At 34.0% G+C, this 17,118-nt stretch overlaps 1 protein-coding gene across 2 annotated transcripts in view; it reads left to right on the top strand.

Annotated features, from left to right (window-relative positions):
* ABCB7 (ATP binding cassette subfamily B member 7) overlaps positions 1–17,118 on the top strand; it is a 113,591-nt gene that overhangs the window by 52,311 nt on the left and 44,162 nt on the right. For both annotated transcript variants that reach the window (XM_017954123.1, XM_009197821.3), the window contains exon 4: positions 7,497–7,616. In XM_017954123.1, the coding sequence (XP_017809612.1) occupies positions 7,497–7,616 (120 nt within the window). The remainder of the gene's footprint in view (positions 1–7,496; positions 7,617–17,118) is intronic.

Below are 17,118 nucleotides of genomic sequence, written 5' to 3'. Positions count from 1 at the left end.
AGCTCTTTGAGAAATCTCCATACTGCTTTCCATAGCGGTTGTACTAATTTCCATTACCACCAACAGTGTATAAGCATTCCCTTTTCTCTACATCTTCACCAACTTCTGTTGTTTTTTAATTGTTTAATAATAGCCATTCTGACTGGTGTAAGATGGTATCTCATTGTGATTTTCGTTTGGATTTCTGTGATTATCGATGTTAAATATTTTTTCATATGTTTGTTGACTGCTTATATGTCTTCTTTTGAAAACTATCTGTTTGTGTCTTTTGCTCACTTTTTGGTGGAGTTACTTGCTTTTTTCTTGTTGAGTTCTTTGAGTTCCTTTTAGATCCTGGATATTAGTTCTTTGTTGGATGCATAGTTTGCAGATATTTTCTCCCATTCTGTAAGTTTTCTATTTACTCTGTTAATTATTTATTTTGCTGTGTAGAATCTTTTTCATTTGAGTTCCATTTGTCTATTTTTGCTTTTGTTATCTGTGCTTTTGCAGTCTTAGTCATAAATTCTTTGCCTAGGCCAATGTCTAGAAAAGTTTTTCCTAGGTTTTCTTCTAGGCTTTTTATAGTTAGACCTTAGTTAATTTTTGTTTTTAGTGAGAGATATGGGTCCAGTGTCAATATTCTGTATGTGGCTATCTGATTTTCCCCACAGTATTTATTGAATAGATTGTCCTTTCCCCAGTATATACTTTTGTCAACTTTGTCAAAGATCTGTTAGTTGTACATATGCGGCTTTCTTTCTGATTGATCTATCTGTGTATTTTTACACCAGTACAGGCTGTTTTGGTTATTGTAGCCTTGTAGTATAATTTAAAGTCAGATAATGTGATACCTCTTTATTCTTTTTGCTTAGGATTGTTTTGGGTATTCTGGCTCTTTTTTGTTCAATATGAATTTTAGAACAGTTTTTTCTAATTCTGTGAAAAATGACATTAGTAGTTTGATAGGAATAGTGTTGAATCTGTAAATTGCTTTGGACAGTATGGTCTTTTTAACAATATTGATTCTTTCAATCCTTGAGTTTGTTTTTCTATTTGTTTGTGTCTTCTATGACTTCTTTCATCAGTGTTTTACAGTTCTTCTTGTAGAGATCTTTCAACTCATGGGCTAAATGTATTCCTAGATATTTTATTTTCTTGTAGTTATTGTAAATGAGATTGAGCTCTTGATTGGTTCTCTGCTTGATTGTTATTGATGTATAGAAATGCTCATTTTTGTACATTGATTTTGTATCCTGAACTTTACTGAGGTTATTTATCAACTCTAGGACCCTTTTGGAGGAACCTTTTGGAGGAGTTTTCTAGGTGTAAGATCATATCATCAGCAAAAAGAGATAATTTGACTTCCTGTTTTCCAGTTTGGATGCTTTTTATTTATTTCTCTTCTCTGATTGCTGTAGCTAGGACTCTCAATTAGATGTTGAATAGAAGGGGTTGAAAGTAGGCATCCTTGTTCTATTCTCGTTCTCAGGAATGCTTTCAAGTTTTCCTCATTCAGTGTGATATTGGCTGTGGGTTTGCTATATGTGGCTTTGATTATTTTGAGGTATATTTTTTCTATGTCTAGTTTATTGAAGGTTTATGCTGGATTTTATTGAATGCTTTTTCTGCATCTATTGAGATGATTTTTGTTTTTAATTCTGTTTATGTAGTGAATCACATTTATTGCTTTGCGTATATTCTTGCATCCCTGGAATAAAACCCACTTGATCATGGTATATTATCTTTTTGTTGTGCTGTTAGAGTTGGTTTACTGATATTTTGTTTAGGATTTTTACATCTGTGTTCATCAGGGATATTGGCCTGTAGTTTTTTGTTTTGTTTTCTTTTGGGTTGTTTCCTTGCCTGGTTTTGGTTTTAGGGTAATGCTGCCTTTGTAGAATGAGTTACGGAGGATTCCCTCTTTCTGAAATGTTTTGGAACAGTTTCAGTAGGATTAGTGCCAGTTATTTATATGTCTCATGGAATTTGTGTGTGACTCTGCCTGGTTCTGGGGTTTTTTGGTTTGTTTGTTTCGAGATTTTTTATTACTGATTCAATTTGGAAACTCATTGTTGGTGGGTTCTGTATTTCTGTTTTTTTCCTCATTCAATCTTGGGAGGTTGTACATTTCCAGAAATGTATCTATTTCCTCTAGGTTTTCTAGTTTGTATGCATAGAAGTGCTCATAGTAGTCTCTGATGATATTTTGCATTTCTGTGGTATCAGTTGTACGTCTCCTTTTCCATTTCTGATTATGCATATTTGAATCTTATATTTTGTTCTTGGTTAATCTAGCTAGTGGTCTTTCAGCTTTATTTATCTTTTCAAATAATCAATCTTTCACTTGTCAATAGACACAGGAAGAGCATTTGATAAAATTCAAAATCTCTTCATAATAAAAACTCAGCACAGAAGGCATAGAAAAACTCAACATGATAAACGCCATATATGACTTACCCACAGCTAACAACATGCCGAATAGGGAAAAGTCGAAAGCCTTTCCACAAAAAAAAAAAAAAAAAAAAAAAACTGTAACAAGACAGGGATGCCTGTTTTCACCACTCCTATTCAACATGGTACTAGAAGTCCTAGCCAGAGCAGTCAGGCAAGAGAAAAAAATAAAAGGCATCCAAATTGGGAAAGAAGTCAGATTGTCCCTCTTAGTTGATGATATGATTTTATATCTAGAAAAAAACTAAATACTTCAGCGAAACTTTTACATCTGATAAATAAATTTGGTAAAGTTACAGGACGCAAAATCAACATACAAAAATCAGTAGTCTTTCTATACACCAATGGTGAAATCATTAAGAAAAAAATTAAGAAGGCAATCCCACTTATAATAGCTACCAAAAAAATACTCAGGATTAAACCTAACCAAGGAGGTGAAAGATCTCTACAAGGAAAACTATAACATCATTTTTCACAGAAATAGAAAAAAGAATTCCACAATTTGTATGGAACCAAAAAAAGAGCCCATGTAGCCAAAGCAATCCTGAGCAAAAAGAATAAAGCTAGAGACATCACACTACCTGACTTCAAAATATATTATAACACTATTATAACAAAAATGGCATGGTATTGGTATAAAAACATATGTAGACCAATAGAGCAGAATAGGGAATCCAAATATAAATCCATGTATTTATAGCCAACTGATTTTCGACAAAAGCATCAAGAACATACATGGGAAAAGGACACTCTCTTTAATAAATTGTGCTGGCAAAATTGGAGTCTGTATATAGAAGAATGAAACTGAATCCCTATCTCTCACCATGTACAAAAATCAACTCAAGATGGATTAAAGACTTAAATGTAAGACTTGAATCTGTAAAACTACTAGAAGAAAAAATAGGGAAAATACTTTAGGACATTGGTCTATGCAAAGATTTTGTAGTGAAGACCTGAAAAGCAGATAACAAAACCAAAAATAAACAGCTGGGACTATATTAAGCTAAAAAGCTTCTACACAGCAAAAGGAACAACAGAGAGAAGAGACAACCTGTTAAATGGGAGAAAATATTTTCAAACTTCATCCAACAAGAGACTAATATTCAGAATATACGAGGAACTCAACTCAATAATAAAAAAAACTCAATTAAAAAGACATTTCTCAAAAGAAGACATGTTGATGGCCAACAAGTATGTGGGAAAATGTTCAACATCACTAATCACCAGGGAAATGCAAATCAAGACCACATGAGATATCCTCTTCCCTCAGTTATAATGGCCTTGATTAAAAACACAAAAAATAACAGATATTGGTGAGGATGCAGAGAAAAGGAAGCTCTTATACACTGTTGGTGGGACTATAAATTAGTACAGCCATTATGAAAAACAGTATGGAGATTTCTCAAAAAACTAGAACTGGAACTACCATATGATCCAGCCATCCCACTACTGGGTATTTATCCAAAGGAAAGGTAATCAGTATATCAAAAGGATACCTGCATGTTGTATGTTGATTGTAGCACTTTTCACAATAGCTGATACGGAATCTTAAGTGTCCATCAATGGGAAATTCGATAATATAAATGTGGAATACTCTTAGTCTATAAAAAAGTGAAATCCTGTCATTTGCAGCGACATGGATGGAACTGGAGGTCAGTATGTTAAGTGAAATAAGTCAGGCACAGAAAGACAAATATCACATGTTATCTAAGAAAGTTGATCTTATAGAGGTAGAGAATAGAGTGATAGGTATCAGAGCCTGGGAAGGGTGTGTGGTTAGGCGTGGGAGATAGAGGGAGATTGGTCAATGGGTACAAACCTACAGTTAGATAAAAGGTGTAAGTTTTAATGTTTGATAGCAGAGCAGGGTGACTATAGTTAGCAATAATGTGTATTTCAAAGTATTTCTCTCTGGAAGAGAGAACTTAAAATGTTCCCAACACATAGAAATGATAAATACTCAAGGAGATAGATACCCCTAATACTCTGATTTGATCATTACATATTCTGTACGTTCAACAAAATATCACGTGTACCCCATAAATATGTAAAATATTATGAATCAATTAAAACTGTGCCTCGGACTCTGAGGTGCCTCTTTGATTTGGTCTCCACTTAAATGCATTATTTTTCAAACTTTATAGTTTATCAAAACTAATGGAATTCATGTACTTTACAGCTTAATGGACTCATAATGGATGATTACGTAACTTCAGAACCCATTTTGTTAAATGAAGTGACATTTTATGCACTATTAAGCCAACTAGAATAATTTTCTTGCTCTTAGCCATAACTTCACTGTGTCCTTATTGAAGAAATTCTGGGATGTGTTGTAGAAGGTTTTGATAGAAGAGAGTGTTTCTAAAGATACGTGAAAACAGGGCCTTTTTCCATTATTCCATCAAGAAAAATAAGATAGACAAAACTCATGAAATGGGAAAGTGGTTGAAATGCCCTAGTTTGTGTTATAATGCTTTAAATTATATTTATTTCATAATAGTTCTATTGGGAAAGGGGATTTTAAAATTACTGCCTTCAAAGGCCTTACCAGTTATAAGAGCATGTATATGTGTGTGTATAAAATAAAACGTTAAGAACTATACTTTCAGCATTTCATATTTTTGTCATCTTAGGTATTTAAAGCAGTTCAGGAAGATAACCCTTGTGTTTTTACAATATGAACAATTTTATTTCTAATACTTTTTATGCAATAAACTGCCTAAAAGACTAGAAAAGTAGTTTGCTGAGTCCTAGAGGGATAACTATAATGTAAAACTAACCTGTAGTATATAAGGTACTGTCCTGGGCCTTGACAGTACCTTATATACTGCAGGTTAGTTTTATATTATATGTTGACAGTTTCCCCCAATTCCTTTGCAAATGTGCTCAAAATTATATAACTTCCCTCCCTAACCCCTCTGAATATATGTGAGTTATAAAAAGTAGAAGCAAGCCAACAACAACAACAAAAAAAGTCATAAAAAAGTATCAATGATTCCACCCACTCGCAGCTACTGTTATTGACACTTTTGGTGTAAACTCCTACGTATATCACATTTTTTCCCACAAAAATATTTTTTTCACTCTGCTTTTTTCATTTAAGACATTCCTCTGTCACTACGTATATTTCTGAATGGCTGTGTTTTGTTGTATGTGTTCACTCTATTTATGCTGTTCTCCAACATGTATCATTTAGGCTGTTTCCAATTTTGTTTCTATTAAAACAGAATTGGTATAAACAACCTTATAGCTAAATTTTCATTCCGTTATTCAACAGGTATTCATTAGGTACCTATTGTATGTCAGTCACTGTATTTGGCTTTGAGTTACAACAGTGAGCACTACTATTAGAGTGATTACTCATGTGGAATGTGCAGGAGAGCAGATATTAATCAAATAATTGTACTGCTGTTTATGTAGTTTATAACTGAAATGGATACTGTGAAAGAAAGGAATAATGTACTGTGTGAGACTAAGGCAAAGGACCCTGATGGGCTGGGGAAGGCATTATTGAGGAAATGCTATTTGAGCTGTTGATCAACTAGTTGAAAGAGGTTGAAGGGACCACAGGGGAAGGTGTTATAGAGAGATTATTCCAGACAGAGTAGACATTACTGTGTAAAGTCCCTATGACAGAAAGGATTATGGCATGTTTAAGGAACTGAAAGAAAGGCAGTGCGGCCTAAGCACTGAAAGCAGTGGTATAAAATATAACTGGAGAGGTATTCAGGGGCCAGACCAAGCAGAGCCTTATAAGCCGTGTTACAGATTTTAGTTTTTATCCCGAGAATGATAGGCTACTGCTTAAGGGTTTTCAGCTGGAAGGGAAATCTGATTGCAGGGTGAACTTACTAGATAAGGGCAAAGCAGATGCAGGGAGATCAGTTAGGAGATTGTTGCAGTGGTTTATGCGATAATTGATGATAGCTTAGATTAGGTTTATGGTTAGAAATGGAAAGAAATAGATTCAAGAGATTTTTAGGAGATAACATTGATTCAACTTAGAGCATATTTATAAGGGTTTTTTTTTTTTTTTTTGGCATAAATTCCCAGAAGTAGAATTCTTGACACAAAGGGCAATATTATTTTAAAAGCTTGTAAACGATAGCAAATTGCTCTCCAGAAAAATTATTTCAGCGTATTCTCCATTAACAGTGTATTAGACTGCTCATTTTCATATGCCCTCAGCAGTAATAAGCAGTATCTTTTTTTTTTTATTCTTTTCTTTTTATTTTCAGTGTTTTTTGGGTATGTTTTATTCTTTTTAATATCTTTTCCAGAAATCAAGTTAATATTTTAATTTTTAAATGGGGATTGTTTTGCCAACCATAATAATATAGTAGTTTTAGAATATATATATATTGGTCTCCTTAGTTTGGTATTAGAAAGTGTGGTTTTTATTCTTAATTTTCTCACTCTGAAGCTGAAAGTAAAGCAAAAGGATTTAATGGGAATGTTGTCTCAGGAACATGGAACAAAGAAAAAATGTGAGATGCATTTAGATCAGATTAAGTATTACTGGAAAATTGCATTTGTGAGGAAATTTTCAGTAACTCAACTTTGTTTGATATAGGCAATACCAAACCCTCTGCTTTCCTAAAAGGAGTATTGCAACTCTGCTCTACCATGAGTTTAGACATGGGACTCCAAAATATTTTAAATAAAAAACTGACAAATAGCCAAAATGTATATAAATTTTCTACTACAAAAATGGAAATATGGAAAATTTCTTTGAATTTTCTGTAGTGTTTTGGTAGCTTAATAAATAAATGTATAGTACATATCCCTTCATGACCACTAAATTACTTTTTTAACAATATGAGAGTGGCTAAAATTGAAAGTAAGACATTTAAGAGAAATAAATAACTTTTTTAAAGTAATTGAAATAGTTAATTTTTCTCCAAAATATTTTGAATTTGAAAGATATTAGCCTTAGATTCAGAATAAAAGTTATATTTGTAATGCTTTCATGTATTTCTCAATATATAAATTCTATATTATTGAATTATGGTTATATTTGAAATGACATGTTATTCACTGCTTTGTTTTCTCTCTTTCAATAGTTAAAAGATGTTGATACTCGGAAAATCATAAAAGCAATGCTTTCTTATGTGTGGCCCAAAGACAGGCCAGATCTACGAGCTAGAGTTGCCATTTCGCTTGGATTTTTGGGTGGTGCAAAGGTAAGAAATTATGCATTGTTTGGTTGCTCTAACTAAGAAATACTACATTTTCTAGTTATGAATCCTGGGCCTGGTATAAATCACTTTTGGGGTAGCATGACCAACCAACTTTTAGGACCCTCATTTAGTTTACATAATTATTTTATGCAGTCATTAGAAATTATATGGTAATCTGTTTATCTCTGGACCAGACTTCTCACAGAATTAGTGGAATTCACTCCTAAAGCCATTGTAAGATATAGGAGCATTGATTGTAACAAAGCATAAGCACCTTTGTAAAAGAAGATTTTTGGAACCTCTTTGGCTCCTACTTAATACATATTTTTGGTAAGCTTGGTTCCCAGATCCCAGTAAATTGAAAAGAGGATGAAGCCATTTTAGGAACACTGATAGCCATAAGTAATAAGTAACAGCTTAATATCAAGAGAAAAGCTAAAAAACAAAACAAAAACAGCCACAAAACCTGACTGTTTTGGTACGTTCAGTATAGGAGCCCTCTGCATTTCATCAGCCTTCTCAGTTTGTCATTGTACTATATAAAGCTAAGTTATAATGATGACCTTGAGTTTTCAAGAAAATACAACCTTGTTTCCAATTTAGTCAGATTTTTCTTTCTTTTCCTTGATATGGAGTCTCACTTTGTTGCCCAGGCTGGAGTACAGTGGCACAATCTTGACTCACTGCAATCTCTGCCTCCTGGGTTCAAGTGATTCTCCTGCCTCAGCCTCCCGAGTAGCTGGGATTATAGGCACGCGCCACCGTGCCCAGCTAACTTTTGTATTTTTAGTAGAGACAGAGTTTCACCATGTTGACCAGGCTGGTCTCTAACTCCTGACCCCAGGCAATCCTCCTGCCTCGACCTCCCAAAGTGCTGGGATTACAGGCATGTGCCACTGCACCCAGCCCCTAATTTACTCAGATTTTAAAGTCAGGGAAGTATATGTTTATAGGTATACTATATTGTCATGATGAAGTCTCAGGAATGAGACTGCTTGGGCTTTGCCACCTTGTAACCTTAAGCAAGTTGTTGAGTCTGTATGCCTCGGTTTCCCCATTTGTAAAATAGGGTTGTTATAAGGATTAAATAAATTAACATATAAAAGACTTATAACAGTGCCTGGCAGGTAGTAAAATACAAGTATTAAAAATAAATAAATTTAGATTTCCAAAAATAATGGTTAAAAGTGTTTGCTTAAAATGAGTATAAGGAGGTTTGGCTATAATTTGGCTACCACTCTTATATATGGATTAATATTTTATTTTAGAACTCAGTTCTTACCACTTATTGTTTCCCTGTATCATGTATACTCTCCTTTATTTGCTCATTCTTTTCCCTACCCTAAAAATATTAATTGAGAACTTATACACACTACTGTTCTTGGCATTGCAGAGTATTCAAATATGAACAAAGCAAATTTCTTTCCTCAAACCATATGGGATAAGGCAAGCTTTATTTTATTGCCCTAATAAAAGGTAGGTCATAAATGACTTAAAGAAGTGCCAGTCAGGTGTTGTAGGGTTTCAGAGGAAAGTTAGGAACCACCATCATGGGGAGTTAGGAAAGGTTTCACAGAGGAGATGACATCTGAGATAGGCCTTGATTGATGAGTAGGATTATTACAGGTGTAGGAATAACATGAAAAATGGCCTAGTTGTGAGAGAGCATAATATGTATAGAGAAGTGAATAGTCTATCTTGGCTCCAGTGAGGGTAAGTTGTTTCAGAGAATTTGCAAATAAGCTTGGAAAGACAGATTAGAGCTCGTAAATGTGAAATATTGTGACTGTGAAATAGAAAAATGTATTTAATTATGTGGGAAGTAGGAACCTGTATTTTGAATAGATGAGTAATAAGGTTAGAACTGTGTTTTAGGAACTTAATCTGGCCATGTGTAAAAGATGAATTCAAGTGGTGATAGACCTAAAGTAGGGATACCATTTATTTCACACATTCATTTCAGCAAATGTTTACTGACCAGTTATAAGGCTCATATAATAGTCTAGATAAGAATTAATAGCAGTTTGTACTGAAGTGGTAGTAGAAATTGCAATATGGAGGAAAATGCAAGAGATACTGTGCAGTAGGGGAGATAGAGTCAACAATACTTAGCAATGGATCAACTATTAGAAGTTAAAAAAAAAAGTAGGATTCCAGGATGAGAGAATAAGAATGCCTTTAACAAAAGCGGGTATAATCAGAAGGTCTTGTTTGGGGAAAATGAAGATCTTGGTTTTGGACATGTTAAGTTTTAGGTACTAGCAGAACACCCAGATAGAGATATTCAGCTGGTAATACAAAATGTGAAACAAGCTCAGGAAGGAGCCCAGGTCTAGAGAGATTGAGATGACAGTTGAAACAGTGCAAATTAGTGAGTTCAGCAAGGAAAAAAACACAAGTAGAAGGAAAGAGAAGACAACTAGGGACAGTACCTTTGATTAATGTGTTCCTCTAGGGAAGTAAATAGAGGAAACTGAGAAGGAGTGACCGAAGAGTTAAGAGTAAAGCCAAAATAACTCACAATCAGACTCTATTTCATGTCTCCTTTCTCATCTGTAATGTCTGTTGAGTACTCTCCCAGTGGATCTCACCCATTCTTGGGGAAGAGTACTTACTTAAATCAAGATGCTGAGCAACAGATCAAGAACACATTTTTTGTTATATTTGTTTAAACTGAACAGAGGGAACAATATTACAAATGTAATTTTAATAGGTATTGTTGAAAAATTTTAACCCTCGTGCATTTTTAGCATAGTACTGGTTGCTGAATTGTCTTTTACATATAAATTACCTAAGGATAAATATGGTTCTGAGCTCATATGCTCCTTTGTTAGTTGAATGCAAGTACTTTGCTGACAAGTTAAAGGCAGATTGTTTTCTACACTTTCTTTTTAATTGAAGAGAACAGGTTAGAACATGACTAATTAAGCTAGCCAACGTGGGGAGTCTTAAGTAATGGCATTTGTATTAGAATTTATTTTTAGAGTGAGTTCCAGTCCTTTAAAATACAGATTTCTGTTGCTTAGTGACAGGTCAATATCAGGGTATGAAACATAGATCTAAACTAACTTCCTTAATGACTAAAATATTTTTAGAAGGTTAATATTTGGTTCTTTAATCAACAACTACTGAGTGCCCATAAGATGGAAAATGCTATACTAAACTCATGTAAACTGATTGCAAATAAGCAGAAGGGAATATAGAAAATCCTCAAAAAGAATGTTTAATTTCTTTTGAATCAGGAGAAGGAAGAAATTACCAGATGTTATGATGAGTGCCTGCTAGTACTTTCAAAGCATATAGAAAACAATTTTCTTTTTACAAAACAGAAACTAGATCATAGAATAACTTTAAACATGTAGAACATAGTAGTAGCATTTGACTATTCCTAAAAGCATTTGCACAGCTTTGTAGACTGTCCATTTAAAAGTGCTTGCTCTTGCAAATAATTAAAAAGTGATCATTGTTTATTCTTGAGTAGTATTGCAGGTGTGTTTTATAATTGGTGTGGAAAGATGGATTGTTATCCCCTTTTATCCTTGACTTCCTATTTTTCATCAAGCCTGAATATATATGCTTTGACATATAAACACCTTGGATCAATCTAGGCCTCTTTATATTCTAATCTTTCCTATCTTCTCCACATATTCTGGGGATTTTAGTGCAGTGTTCAAGAATCTTCTCAGCTCTAAATGCCACCCTGCCATCTGCATGGCTGTAGTGGTATCATAACTAGGCATGAAACATAGATGAGGAAGAAGAAAGAAAGGATTATCAAATAAGAAGAGGAAAACAGGAGGAAGATTTTGTGCCTAATATATGGGAGCATAGCATACCTTCTGCTTACTTATTTACTTTTTAATGTTCTTTTGATTCTGAGGGTCTTAAGGCTATCATTGTCTCCAGCAAAAATTTTAAAGATAAACGGTATTATGTAGAGATGCTTTGGAGTCCAGAGTAGACTAAGAGAGTGGATTGGTATTTCTTCTAGCAGAGTTGCAGCAATTCTATTTTAATATGTTTGGGTTCTATATAAGATGTATTTTAGGGGTTCCACTACCAAGAGAGACAAAAACAAAATGCCATTTGTATTCATTCCTTAAATCCCTACAAATCATATGCAATGTATTTTCTTACCATCTATACATATATCATAGGAGTATCATATTATTAATCTGGGAAATTTGAGGTCTTCTATGATGTGTGTTTTTTTTTTTTTTTTTTTTTTTTTTTTGATGGAGTTTCACTCTTGTTGCCCAGGCTGGAGTGCAGTGGTGTGATCTCTGCTCACTGCAAACTCCGACTCCCAGGTTCAAGCGATTCTCCTGTCTCAGCCTCCCAAGTAGCTGGGATTACAGGCGGATGCCACCATACCCGGCTTATTTTTGTATTTTTAGTAGAGATGGGGTTTTCTCATATTGGTCAGGCTCATCTCAAACTCCTGACCTCAGGTGATCCACCCGCCTCAGCCTCCCAAAGTGTTGGGATTACAGGCATGAGCCACGGCACCCGGCCAACCTAATTCAACCTTTCTATTAGTATTTTACATACAACCATGCCAGGATTTAGGGAAAATGTAAAACATATTTATTGAAATCTTTTGATTTTATAAAATGTATGTTACCTTTAATATTACCAAAAAACGTTTATTCATATTCTCTAACCACTGCCATCTTGGAAACCACTTAGATGACAGAAAAACTGGGGGCAAAGGAAATTAAAGTATCAAGTGCAAAAATAAGCTATCTTTACAATTATAATAATTTCAAGGGAGAGTGATTTATAAAAATAAACACCCTTTTTCTTCAGAAATGCATCTGTTATATAAAGTATGACAGGTAATATATATATTGAGCAAATATTTATTGACTAACAAATAATGATTTTTATATATATATAAAAATATATATATATGACATGATAGAAACATCCAAAAGGAGAGACAAATGAAGCTGTAGTAGTGTACCAACAATTAAGCATATAGGGAAAGCTTTATGAAGGATTTAGCATTTTTTAATAACTATTTTGACATTTGTAAAATTAAAACATTTATGTACTTATTCATTTTTTTTGAAATTTTTCTGAAAAATATTTTTTAAAATGAGGCAGTGCTACCTGATGCCTTTGAGAAGTATGAATTTTACCCTGTTTTATTATTATTATCATTATTATTATTATTATTAAAAGACTATATCTTGGAGAAGTTTTAAGTTTACAGAAAAATTGAACAGTAAGTACAAAGAGTTCTTATATATACCCCCTTTTTCCCCCCCACAATGCAGTTTCTTCTGTTATTAGCATCTTGCATTAATATGGTACATTTGCTAAAACTGATGAACCAATTATTTTTAAAAGATACATTATTATTAACCGAGTCCATAGTTTACATTAGGATTCACTTTTTGTGTTCTACAGTTTTATGGTTTTTGGGAAATATATAATGTCATGTATTCACCATTATGATATCATATATCATATAGAATAGTTTCCCTACCCCCAAAATCCCATGTGATCCATCTATTCATCTGTCCTTCCTTCCTCCAAAATTCCTAACAACAGTGATCTTTTTACTAACTCTCTAGTTTTGCCTTTTCTAGAATGTCATATAGTTGGAACAATATGGTATGTAGCTTTTTCAGACTGGCTTCCTTCACTTAGCAATATGTATTTCAAGATATTCATTGTGTGTGTGTGTGTGTGACCTGATAGCTCTTTTCTTTGTATCACTGAATAATATATGGGTGTACTATAGTGTGTTTATCCACTCACCTGTTGAAAGACATCTTGGTTTCCTTTAGATTTTGGCCATCGTTGATAAAGCTGTAGTAAACATTTGTGTGCAGGTTTTTGTGTGGCCATAAGTTTTCATCTCATTTGGGTAAATACCAAAGAACACAATTGCTGGATTGTCTTGTAAGACTATGTTTTGTTTTGTAAGAAACTCCTAAATAACCTTTTATAGTTGGTATACCATTCTACATTCCTACAAGCAATGAATAACAGTTCCTATTGCTCCACATCCTCACTAGCATTTGGTGTTAGCGATATTTTAGATTTTAGCCATTCTAATAGGTGTGTAGTAGCATCTCACTTTTGTTCTAATTTACAAATGCCTAATGACATATGTCGTTGACGTCTTTTCATACGCTTTTTTGTCATTTGTATATCTTATTTGGTGAAATGTCTGATCAGTTCTTTTGCCCATTTTTAAATTGGATTGTTTTCTTATTTTTGAGATTTAAGAGTTCTTTTGTAATTTTGGATGCAAATACATTATCAGACAAGTCTTTTGCAAATACTTTGTCCCAGTCTGTGGCTTGTCATCTTATTCTCTTAACAGTGTGTTTTGTAAAGCAGATTTTTTTAATATTAATGAAGTCCTACTTACCAATCTTTCATAGATCATGTTTTTGGTGCTAAGTCATTGCCAAACCCAAGGTTACCTGGATTTTATCTTACGTTATCTTCTAGATGATTTATAGTTTCATCTTCTACATTTTGGTCTATGATCTATTTAGAGTTAATTTTTATGAAATATGTAAGGTCTGTGTCTGGATTCCTTTTTTTTTTTTTTTTCATTGGCATGCTCAGTTGCTCCAGCATCATTTATTGAAAAGGCTATCTCGGCCGGGCGCGGTGGCTCAAGCCTGTAATCCCAGCACTTTGGGAGGCCGAGGCGGGTGGATCACGAGGTCAGGAGATCGAGACCATCCTGGCTAACATGGTGAAACCACGTCTCTACTAAAAAAAAATACAAAAAACTAGCCGGGCGTGGTGGCAGGCGCCCGTAGTCCCAGCTACTCGGAGGCTGAGGCAGGAGAATGGCGTGAACCTGGGAGGCGGAGCTTGCAGTGAGCCGAGATCGCGCCACTGCACTCCAGCCTGGGTGACACAGCGTGAGACTCCGTCTCAAAAAAAAAAAAAAAAAAAAAAGGCTATCTCTTCCCCACTGAGTTGCCTTTGCTCCTTTTGTGAAAGATCAGTTGACTATATTTTTGTGAGTCTGTTTTTGTGTGCTGTCTCTTCTATTTCCATTGATCTATTTGTTTGTTTTTTGACCAATACCACACTGTCAGGATTACTGTAGCTTCATATAGTAAGTCTTATAGTCGGGTAGTGTCAGACCTCCAATATTGTTTTCTTTTTCAGTATTCTGTTGGCTGTTTTGAATTTTTTGCCTTTCTATATAAACTTTAGGATCAATTTGTCCATATACACAAAATTGCTTACTGGGATTTTGACTGGGGTTACATTGAATCTATAGATCAAGCTGGAGAAAACTGACATCTCAACAATATTGAGTCTTCCTATACATGAACATGGAATATCTCTCCATTTATTTCGCTTCTTCGATTTCTTTCATATGAGTTTATAGTTTTCCTCATATACCTTTTGCACACATTTGTTAGATTTGTACTGAAGTATTTCATTTTTTGTTTTTAATTTAAATGACGTTGTATTTTTTATTTCAAATTGCATATTGTTCATTGGTGGTATGTGGGAAGGTAGTTGACTTTTGTATATGACCTTGTATGTTGCAACCTTGCTGTAATTGCTTATTAGTTCTAGTAGGGTTTTTTGTTGATTTTTTTTTCAGATTTTCTATATAGACAATTATATCACCTGCAAAGACAGTTTTATTTCATCCTTTCTAGAATGAATACCTTTATTTCCTTTTCTTATCTTATTGCATTAGCTGTGACTTCTAGTAGTATTGAATGTAATGTGATAAAAGAGGACATCCTTGCCTTGCTCACAGTTTAGTTTCCCACCATTAAGTATGCTATTAGCTTTAAGGTATTTTGTAGGTGTTTGTGATCAAGTTGAAGTTTTCCTCTATTCCTAGTTTGCTGGGAGTTTTTGTAATAAGTAGGTGTTGGAATTTGTTAAATGATTTTTCTTCATCTGCTATCATTTGATTTTTCTTCTTTAGCTTGTTGATGTGATGGATTACATTAACCGATTTTCAAATGTTGAACCAGCTTTCCATACCCAGAATAAATTCTACCTGGTTATGTTGTATAATTATTTTTGTAAATTGTTGGGTATGATTTGGTAATATTTTGTTGAGGATTTTTGTATCTATATTCAGGACAGAGGGTGGTCTGTACTTTTCTTATTAATGTCATTGGTTTTGATATTAGAGTGGTACTGTTTTCATGGAATGAGTTAGGAAGTATTCCCTCTACTTCTGTTTTCTGGAAGAAATTATAGAGAATTCACATCATTTCTTCTTTAAGTAGTTAGTAAAATTCACCAGTGAAACCATTTGGATCAGTGCTTTCTGTTTTGGAAGGTTATTAATTATTGAATCAATTTCTTGAATAGATACAGACCAATTGAATTTATCAATGTATCTTGTATAGGAAGGGATCTTTTAAGGAATTTGTCCATTTCATCTAAGTTATCAAATTTGTTGTACTAGAGTTGCTCATACTGTCCCTCAATTATTCTTTTAATGTTCATAGAAACAGTACTGAAGGCCTGCCTTTCGTTTCTGATGTTAGTAATTTGTCTTCTTTCTTTTTGGCTTGATTAGCCTGACTAGAGACTTAGCAATTTTATTGCTCTTTTCCAAGAGGCAGCTTTTGGTTTTGTTGATTTCCTTTTTTCAATTTCATTGATTTCTGCCCCAATTTTTATTCTTCTGCTTACTTTGGATTTAATTCGCACTTTTTTTAAATTTTCCCAAGATGGAAACTTAGATTATTCATCTTAGGTCTTTCTTTTCTAATATTTGCATTCAGTGCTATAAATTTCTTTTTAAGTGCTCCTTTTGCTGCATCCCACAAATTTTGATACATTATATCTTCCATCTTTATTTAGTTCAAAATATTTTTAGATTTCTCTTTAGTCTTTGACCCACGTGTTATTTAAAAGCATGTTGTTTAATCGTTGGGATATGCCTACTGTCATTCTGTTAGTGATTTCTAATTCAGTTCCATTTTGCCTAGGGCATACTTCATGCGATGTGTATTTTTAAAAATTTGTAAAGGCCAACAAACACATGAAAAAATGCTCATCATCACTGGCCATCAGAGAAATGCAAATCAAAACCACAATGAGATACCATCTCACACCAGTTAGAATGGCGATCATTAAAAAGTCAGGAAACCACAGGTGCTGGAGAGGATGTGGAGAAATAGGAACACTTTTACACTGTTGGTGGGATTGTAAACTAGTTCAACCATTATGGAAAACAGTATGGCGATTCCTCAAGGATCTAGAACTAGATGTACCATATGACCCAGCCATCCCATTACTGGGGATATACCCAAAGGATTATAAATTATGCTGCTATAAAGACACATGCACACGTATGTTTATTGCAGCACTATTCACAATAGCAAAGACTTGGAATCAACCCAAATGTCCATCAGTGACAGATTGGATTAAGAAAATGTGGCACATATACACCATGGAATACTATGCAGCCATAAAAAAGGATGAGTTTGTGTCCTTTGTAGGGACATGGATGCAGCTGGAAACCATCATTCTTACCAAC

Source organism: Papio anubis, chromosome X (assembly GCF_008728515.1).
Source record: "Papio anubis isolate 15944 chromosome X, Panubis1.0, whole genome shotgun sequence".
NCBI lineage: Eukaryota > Metazoa > Chordata > Mammalia > Primates > Cercopithecidae > Papio > Papio anubis.
Note: the sequence above shows the minus strand (reverse complement) of the source record. Positions and strands in the feature narration are given on the sequence as shown.